The 8,760-nt window shown below is 52.2% G+C and overlaps 1 protein-coding gene across 4 annotated transcripts; it reads left to right on the forward strand.

Moving 5' to 3' along the window:
* Nucleotides 1-1,003: 1,003 nt before the first annotated feature.
* RNF215 (ring finger protein 215) lies at nucleotides 1,004-8,566 on the forward strand. Of its 4 annotated transcripts, none has more exons than XM_081286142.1 (9): nucleotides 1,074-1,881; nucleotides 2,149-2,292; nucleotides 2,756-2,827; nucleotides 2,910-2,995; nucleotides 3,422-3,578; nucleotides 6,332-6,451; nucleotides 6,528-6,671; nucleotides 6,928-7,030; nucleotides 8,486-8,566. In XM_081286142.1, the coding sequence occupies exons 1-9, from the start codon at nucleotides 1,594-1,596 to the stop codon at nucleotides 8,560-8,562; spliced, it is 1,191 nt and encodes a 396-aa protein (XP_081142268.1). In that variant the 5' UTR covers nucleotides 1,074-1,593; the 3' UTR covers nucleotides 8,563-8,566. The 4 variants fall into 4 exon arrangements, with proteins under 4 accessions (XP_081142267.1, XP_081142268.1, XP_081142266.1 ...); XM_081286139.1 differs by lacking the exon at nucleotides 8,486-8,566 and adding an exon at nucleotides 7,119-7,197 and having other exon boundaries at nucleotides 1,092-1,881; XM_081286141.1 differs by lacking the exons at nucleotides 2,149-2,292; nucleotides 8,486-8,566 and adding an exon at nucleotides 7,119-7,197 and having other exon boundaries at nucleotides 1,004-1,881.
* Nucleotides 8,567-8,760: the final 194 nt, after the last annotated feature.

An 8,760-nucleotide genomic window follows, 5' to 3' on the forward strand; every position in this document is an offset into this window, starting at 1 on the left:
TTCTGTTTATGATATACAGTAGAAGTCCAATTTCACTTCTTTTTCTAGTGGTTAAACTGATTGCTTAGCAAAAATTTTTTCTTTCTTTCCTTTTTTTTTTTTTTTGTACCAGGGATCAAACCCAGGGGCTCTTAACCACTGAACCACATTCCCAGTCCTTTTTGTATTTTATTTTGAGAAAAGTTCTTGCTAAATTGCTAAGGCTGGCTTTGAAATTTTGACCCTCCTGCCTCAGCCTACCCAGTTGCTGGGATTACAGGCATGCGCCACCACACCCAGCTTCTTAGCAAAATTTTGGAAGGGTCCACCACGTATCTCCTTTCATTTCCCAAAATGCAGCATTCCCTCTGACACACCAGGTTTACACTTTGTCGGTTTCTGGCCTGTTTCATGCCCCATTTGTCTGTTTTTGCACTGATATCAGGCTATTTTAGTCTATCTCGTTATTCTTCAGGAATACTTTGACCTTTGATGTTGATGGCTGGATCGGAGTTCACTGTAAGATTTTTTTGTTTTTCTGTTTGAACTTTTTATTTTTTTTTAATTTTTTTTTAAACATTTATTTTTTAGTTATCGGCGGACACAACATCTTTGTTTGTATGTGGTGCTGAGGATCGAACCCGGGCCGCACGCATGCCAGGCGAGCGCGCTACCACTTGAGCCACATCCCAGCCCTGTTTGAACTTTTTATATTATGATAAAATAGTAGGTGAGGTAGTGTCAAGATTCATCTGGCCTTTTTTCTTTTTCTTTCTTTCTTTTTTTTTTTTAATTTACTGTTCAATTTTTAAAAGCCCCCTGAAGCTCAACATTTAGAGAAACGGACCTATTTTAGGACAGTAGTGAAACCTTCGCCTTCCAATAGGCGTTAGAGATTATTTGTTGGGGGTAGGGCAGTCCTGATTTTTGTCAAGCCCCTTTCACAGATGAAGTAAGTGACGAAAGTGACCCGCCTCTTTGCCCCATCAAGGATCTGTGTGCTTGGGCTAGCCCCGCGCCCTCCAGTCCCTCTTCCTGTCCGCCGGGGACCCTTCCATCTGCTTGCTACCCATGTCAATTTCTGTCTTCTGACCTTTGGTCAGATGGAGATAAACCCAGGGAAGAGCGGGTGTTAACATGATCCTGGCCACAATATGGGCCTCCACAGAGCAAGGGCCAAGACCCACAACCCCAAATGTCCCTCGCTGCCGTCCTTCTCAGGCCCTGATTGCGATTCTGCCTCTCCGGATTACCCTTTCCAATTATCTCCCTCGGTCTACCCTGCGCCAGACTGGACTGTCTGACAATATTGCTGGCTGGCCAACGCTTGGTCTTTCGCACTTGCGCCTCGAAACCAGGACCCGGGCTCCGCCCCCTTTCAGCTTCCGGCCTCCGGGGCCGGGACTCTCCTCCGTCACAAGGGGGCGCGCGTGGCCCAATTAGGGCACGGAGCCTCCAGGATCCGTACCACCCCTCTCGGCGCCCCGCCCCGTCCGGCAGTGGCCCCGCCCCTCCCTACGCCCCGCCCCGTCCGGCGCGGCGTAGCTCTCTCAGCTATCCCCGCCGCGCCTGGGACCCCAGGTCCCTAGTCTTGCCAGCGCGCCGGGTTCGGCCATGGGGCCCGCCGTTCGCCCCTTGCTGAAGTCGCCTCCGCCCCCGCCACCTCCGCCAGCCCCGTCGCCGCTGCTACTGCTGCTGCCTCTGCTGCCGCTGTGGCTGGGCCTGGCGGGGCCCGGGGCCGCGGCTGACGGCAGCGAGCCGGCCGCTCGAGTGGGGCGGGGCGGAGCCCGCGCAGTGCGGGTGGACGTGAGGCTGCCGCGGCAGGACGCTCTAGTCCTGGAGGGCGTCAGGATCGGCTCCGAAGCCGAGCCGGCGCCCCAGCTGGGGGGCCGCCTGCTGCTGGTGAGCGCGCCTCGCCCAAACCCCCCATCTGCTACCCCGCTATAGACCCCGCATCCAGAACTCACCTTCACCCTGGACCAAACCGAGCTGACAGCCCAGCGCTCCCAGCCCAGGCTTCCTAGGCCCCCAGCATTCAGGCTTCCAAAAACTTATATACTTCTGCAATCTCGTTCCCAGACCCTGACCTTGTATTTTCTGTAGCCGACCCTTCCACCTCTCTTTTCCACCTTTCCCTGCTTTCCTCTTCTCATGGCCCTTGCTATACAGATGGACATCGTGGATGCTGAGCAAGAGGTGCCCGTAGAAAGCTGGATCGCAGTGGCATATGTGGGCAAGGAGCAGGCAGCTCAATTTCACCAGGAGAATCAGGGCAGTGGGCCGCAGGCCTGTCCCAAGGCCCTGGTCCAGCAGGTGCAGAGGGTGTATGTGTGTGTGGAGGGGTGGGGGGTGGAGGGCTGGAGGATATGGTCCTCTAGCATCTGCTAGTGCCAGGCTACCACATGGCTTCTAAGGAACTTTCAGAGAAGCCATGAGCATGCGTGGGTCCCCTGTTTGGAGAATTAAAATAGTATGGTGTTGAAGCAAGGAGGTGGAGGGAGACAGGAAACTGGACCAGGCTCTAGAAGCAGGTGATGGGAATCTGGGTTGGGGTGGGGGGACTGCCTTGCTCAGTCTAGGGAAAGGACTAGGATTTTGAATTCAATAGAGCGGAAGGAATGAGAGTTTCCTCCCTTGACTTCAAGGAGCTTATGGCTAGTCTATCCAGAGGGAACACTCATTGCAGAGCAAGGAGCTAAGAGCAGCTGGGGCCACAGGTGTTGAGACAGGTGTGCAGCAGGGTATATGCTAGCTTCCCACCTCTGTCCTCTTGCAGATGCAACGGGCCCTCTTCCTGGGAGCCTCTGCCCTACTGCTCCTCATCCTGAACCATAATGTGGTCCGAGAGGTAAACTGGAGTAGGCTCTGAGGGTGAGCAGGTTGGTGTAAGAGCAACAACCAAGGCCTGCTGACCTCCCTGTTCCCTACAGCTGGACATATCCCAACTTCTGCTCAGACCTGTGATTGTCCTCCATTATTCTTCCAATGTCACCAAGCTGTTGGAGGCACTGCTGCAGTGAGTTGGAGTTTGACCTCAAAGGACTGGGCCTAGAACCTGGATGTGGAGTGTTCTGGCTCTCCCAGAGGGTTCTCAGAAACAGGACTTAATCTGTTCACCTTAAGACTGTGCTCTCCCTGGCTGAAAAATGGGGGAGGAAATAGGATGGACACATGGGGCCTGGAGGGAGGGGGTGGCTTTATGGGCAGAGAAGACTGGTCCCAGCAAGGAAAAAACAGGATACCTAATTGATGTGCTCTTCCTTGGTATGAGGTGAAAACTAGAAAAATCAACAGCCAGGAAAGGCCTGAGAGCCAAAGTGGAAAGCCTACAGGAATGACATTTTGGTATATCCATGCAGGAATAGGGTGGGTGAATGAGTGAGTCTGGGCCTTTTTTTCCAAGGGCCCTTCTGCCTGCCCCCTATGTGACTTTCCTTCCTAGGAGGACCCAAGCCACAGCTGAGATCACCAGTGGAGAATCCCTGTCAGCCAACATCGAGTGGAAGCTGACCCTATGGACCACCTGCAGCCTCTCCAAGGATAGTTATGGAGGATGGCAGGACTTGGTATGCCTGGGAGGCAGTCGTGCCCAGGAGCAGGTAAGTCAGGTGGGGCCACATATATGCCTTGTCTTAAAAATCCTGTGGCCGCTCCTTGCCTTGATGACAAGGATAGCCCTTCTTACCTCACAGGGCTTATGTGTTACTGAAAGCCCACATGGTACTGTGGGCTTTCAGTAACACATCTGGCCCAGGGACATGTGTAGTTAATTTAGCTCTTGCCATGATCATCTTCTCCTACCCGGTAGCCTTCCTTGGCTTTCCATTATCTTCATAACAAAGTTCTGACTCCTTAGCCTGGATTTCATAGCCCTCATCACTTATCTGTTTTTTGAGTCTTCTGTTTATGCTATGGCTACACTGTGCCAGTCACTGAGCTCCTGCCTCTGGGGCTTGTCCATGCTTGACCTTAGGCATTGATACCCTTTTTCTTCATCTTCATATGTCTGACAGAACCTTCCCAGCTCATCTTGCCTGCCTGCTTGAGAAAGCTCTTTACACTGTCTTTTCAGCCACAGCTGTGCTTTGCCAACCTTTTACAGGCTTTTAGGATAACCCATAATGTACACGCACGTGTTGGGGAGCATGTGTTTCTCCTGGTGGCCAGTTTTGCCTCTCAGTTTCCTGATATTTGGTATTCTCTTGGGTTGGGGGTGTAGTTCAGTAGTATAGTACTTGCCTAGCATGCCCAAGGCTCTGAATCCAAGTCCCAGAACTGCAAAAAGAAAGTATATCCTCTCCTTAAACATATCTGGAGCCCCTGCTTTGTCTAGTGTGCACACTAAGTAGCTTCAAGTCAGATAGGCTTGGATTCAAATTTTGGCTCCAAAACCTTAGCTGAGTGATTACAGACCTAGTATTTAACATCTCTGGGCTCATGATCCTCATTTGGGAATACGACAGTATACTGTTGATTTTTCAACTTTGGCCATACTGCTTTTATGGGGTGTGCCCATTATAAGTGTTGGGTGGCCATGGCAATTGGGGTGTCAAGGGTGACTGGTCAGACATTTCAGCTTGCTAGCCTGATGGGCTATTCTGTAGTGGCCACTCAGCAAATCCTGCCACATGTCAGTCTGTCTCGGCATAGTATGGGACACAGAACTAGGCAGGTCCAACTCTGGGCTTGTAGGGCCCAGTCCTGGAGGCAGATATGCCAGAGATGCTCTGTCAGATATCTCTGCTGGGATGCCATGCTGGCAGTAGCATAGGACCTTCCAGGTCATAGCAAGGTCACCTGAGCTCATCTTAGGGAGCTTTAGGAGAGCTTCCTGGATCAGGTGCCAGCACCCCAATGCAACTGGAGAGGAGATATAGGCAGGCTCACAAATACCACTTGGTAGTATTCCCCAGAGTGCCCTTGTCTCAAGCAAGAACATCTCATGGCATTAGTAGCCCCAAACCTGGTCTAGAGTGATGGCCTTTAACCATCAAATTACTTCTTAGCTCCTCTCCTCTGCCATGGTGGAAGTTTAACTTCAACATTGGTTGGGAAAGAACATGAAGGCACAGAGCTGCTAGGAATGCCAACAGCTTTTAAATGAATGTTTATTAATAAGAACACAAATCCAGGCTGTGTGAAATAGCATGCCTGCATGGAAGAGAATGATGTCTTACTTACTCTGCCACATCATTTCCTGAGCCAGCTTCTCAGTGATCAAAGACTAGTAGCCAAGTGGTAGAAGCTAAGTTAAGGTCAATGTTCTTCCCCCAGCAGGTTTTATAGTGGTCTTTCAGTCATGTTTCCCAGCACATTCATTCCATGACTAGGAGAGGCACTGAGGATATAGTGTGACCATGTCAGAAGTGGTTCCTCCCACCAACAGGAGCTTGTGGACCACGGAGGGCAGCAGCAAGGAAACACGTGATTAAAGTGACATGAGGAAAGGGCGGAGCAGGTGGAGACCAGAAGGGAATATCACCCCAGTGGTGCAAGAAATGGGGTCCAGCTAGGCACAGTGGTATACCTTATAATCCCAGTGGCTCAGGAGGCAGAGGCAGGAGGATTGCAAGTTCAAAGCCAGCCTCAGCAACTTAGTGAGGCCCTAAGCAACTCAGCGAAATCCTGTCTCAAAATAAAAAAGGGCTGGGGATGTGGCTCAGTGGGTAAGCACCCCTGGGTTCATTCCCTGGTATCCTCCACCCCCTCAAAAAAGGAAAAGGGGTCCAAAGGCACACTATTTCAGGGGAGGGGTAAGGAAGAATAGTTTCTGAGAGAGGGAGCAGTATATGTGTAGAAGGGCACAAACATGGAAGGAGCGAGGAGTATGGAACAAGGAGAGAGGCAGTGGGTAAAGGAGGGAAACTGTGCTATGGGGTCAAGTTTGCAGGTGAGATCCCCTGTCTGTGGGTGGGAAATGGGTGGGCAAGGTTGAGGACCAAAAGGTCATGGGATGGAGGAGGGGTGCATGAGACCTCTAGGAGAGCAAAGCAACAAAGCTCTGGGGCTGGCTTCAAGATTGAGTGTGTGAATGTTCAGCCTGGATGGAGGGGAGTGGGAGATGGCAGTGCCTGAGAAAGCAGTCCAGGAGGATGTGCAAGATGAGAATGGGTAGAACGATGCTGGGGACATATATAGCTTTCCTTGCAACTGGGTGAAGCAAACATAGCTAGAGGCAGATCCTGAGGATCATCCAGGTAGGAGGGATGGAGGCTTCAGAAGAGGAAGCCAGGAGCCTGGGGGGACACAAAGGCCTCCAGGGCATGTCACCTGGCTGGTCTCTGGCCGTGGATATTCCTAGGGAAGAGTGTGGGGCAGCTCCAGCGCCCTTGACACCCACCTCCCTCCCCAGAAGCCTCTGCAGCAGCTGTGGAATGCCATTCTGCTAGTGGCCATGCTCCTGTGCACAGGCCTTGTGGTCCAGGCCCAGCGACAGGCATCTCGGCAGAGCCAACAGGAGCCCAGCGGCCAGGTGGGAGCCAGACTAAGGGAGCCCTGGTGCCCACAGACCTTGGGCCTGCAAGACTGTGGTTGTCCTCTCCTGACAGGCGGACCTGTTCAAGCGGCGTATAGTGCGGAGACTGGCATCCCTTAAGACCCGGCGCTGCCGTCTCAGCAGGGTAGCACAGGGCCACCCAGAGCTGGTCACTGAGACCTGTGCTGTGTGTCTGGACTACTTCTGCAACAAACAGGTAAGTGCCCTGGGCAGGATCAGCTGAACTTGGCTTCCTCTACCATATTCCTGAGAGACCTGGAACCACCCCAACCAGGACTTTCTCTTCCCAGCCCCTAACAAGGGCTACAAAAAGCAGAACTGGGATGGAGGAGGGTGGTAGGCAGGCCCCAGGGGGTTTTGGTTTCCCAGTTCGGGTGAGGGTTATAGGCCTGGGGCCCCCCTTATGGAATCCTGTCCCTGTAGCTTGAGCCCATTTTCCCCTGCCCTTGTAGTGGCTCCGGGTACTGCCCTGTAAGCATGAGTTCCATCGAGACTGTGTGGACCCCTGGCTGATACTCCAGCAGACTTGTCCGCTGTGCAAATTCAATGTCCTAGGTGAGCATCAGGGGGTGGGGCCCTTGGCTGACCCCTTCTATCTGACCTACCTGATGCCTTTCTCCATGTTCTTTCTCCTTCCCTGCAGGGAACCACTACTCAGATGAATAGCTGGGGATTCTGGATGTGGGATGGAACCTTCCCACCTGTACCCCGAGACAGGACAGCCTGGACTTCTGGGACAGGACAGTGGGGTGGACAGGACTGCCAGTCCTGTGGATGAAGGAAGGATATTGCTCCCTCTGTGACCTTGCTGGGAAGAAGGGTCCTGCAGCCCCCAGGACAAGGATGCAAGCCAGGACCCATCAGGCACGGGAGACAGGTCACTCTGGGATCTTTCTCTATAATCCTGGGACATCTGTGTCTGCCCTTGTCATGGGTAGCTCTGAGGACCCTGGGGAAAGAGAATGTGGGGCCCAGTGCTGCTGTCCCCAGCCCCGGGAGCTCTCAGTGTCCCTGAGGCTACAGAGGCCGGGTTTTATGCTTATTTATTGGGGGGTGGATTAAGGGAAAAGTTCTCTGACCTTTGGGCACCCTGACCTAACCATGTTTCAGAATATGTCTTGGTCAAGGCTGTGATGTTAAACCCAGAGACGACTCTACTGCCTGCTGCCCTCAATCTTGGGCACTGGGAGCCATGGGTCCTGCTGCTTGTTCAGCTGGGCTCTCTTCCTGTGCCTGGCTAGGACCAGAGGCCTCGGAAACCATCCAGTCCTGTTCTTGGTTGGGCTGTGTATTGCTGATCAGGATACTTGAAGCCACAGGATAAAAGTGGAACATTTTCCAAGGGCATCCATTTTTTAAGAGTTAGGGTAGGGAAGTTTTAATAGTAAAATAAATGTGGATATATTTTAATATGTAAAATTTGAGTGAATGTTGCTGGTGGTAGGTGGAATTCTCACATGGCTTCTAAGGTCCCCCCCATTCCTACCTTGTCATGAACATGCCTTGTATTGTCTCTGGAATGGCGACTCTTAAGGGATTTTACCCCTATGATTAGCTTATGTTATATGCACAGTTGACTTTAAGGTAGGGAAAGCACTCAAGTGAGCCTGACCTTGACCTGGGCCTGTTAAAAGCAGAGTTTGCTCTGGCTGGTAGAAGAAAAAAGGAAGTCAGACACTTGATACCTGAAGGGGATTCAATACAGGGGACAAAAGTCCTGGCCCTGCCTTTGGTGGCCCTCCTGAGGCTCTGACTTCCAGAACTTAGAGAAATCCTTCATAACCAATTCTTAAAGGCATGGAGTTCCTCCGTGAATGAATGCCTGGTGTTCTTGGGTCCTTAATGCCCCAGACCCAGGATCAGAGCCACGGTAGGAGGCTGAAGGCACTGCTGCACTCTGCTTGCCTCAGTGAGCCCTGAGCCAGCATCCTAGCCTCTGACTCATGCCTCAGATGCCTTCACTGGTCTTTCCCCTGTACATCCCCCACACCCTGATCTTCCTCTTTGTAGGTGCCTGGACTACTTCTGCAACAAAGAGAAGACAGAGACCAGGTTTACCCCTTGGTACTTGCTGTGAGAATAGTTAAGATTTCTTCACCTGGCCCAGGTGCTAGAAGCTTCTCTTTGTGATGTGCTCTCCTTTCCCCAAGTCTATCAAGAGGGAGTCGGGAAGCTCCTGCCTACTGATGGCCCACAGTGCCAGGTCTCTGCTCACTGAAGACCTGCATGGTATGGCCTCAGCCTCCAGTCTGGGCAGGGAAGGAAGGACTCTTTGTCCAGTTTAG

This window comes from Spermophilus citellus (assembly GCF_964194105.1).
Source record: "Spermophilus citellus genome assembly, chromosome: 3".
Taxonomy (NCBI): Eukaryota; Metazoa; Chordata; class Mammalia; order Rodentia; family Sciuridae; genus Spermophilus; species Spermophilus citellus.

Bases quoted from the DNA above. Each gene is read 5' to 3' on its own strand.
- RNF215 (XM_081286142.1), top strand. From the start codon at position 1,594: ATGGGGCCCGCCGTTCGCCCCTTGCTGAAGTCGCCTCCGCCCCCGCCA. The intron at 2,996-3,421 runs GTGAGTTGGAGT...TTTCCTTCCTAG, and splicing joins CTGTTGGAGGCACTGCTGCA to GAGGACCCAAGCCACAGCTG. The intron at 6,672-6,927 runs GTAAGTGCCCTG...CTGCCCTTGTAG, and splicing joins ACTACTTCTGCAACAAACAG to TGGCTCCGGGTACTGCCCTG.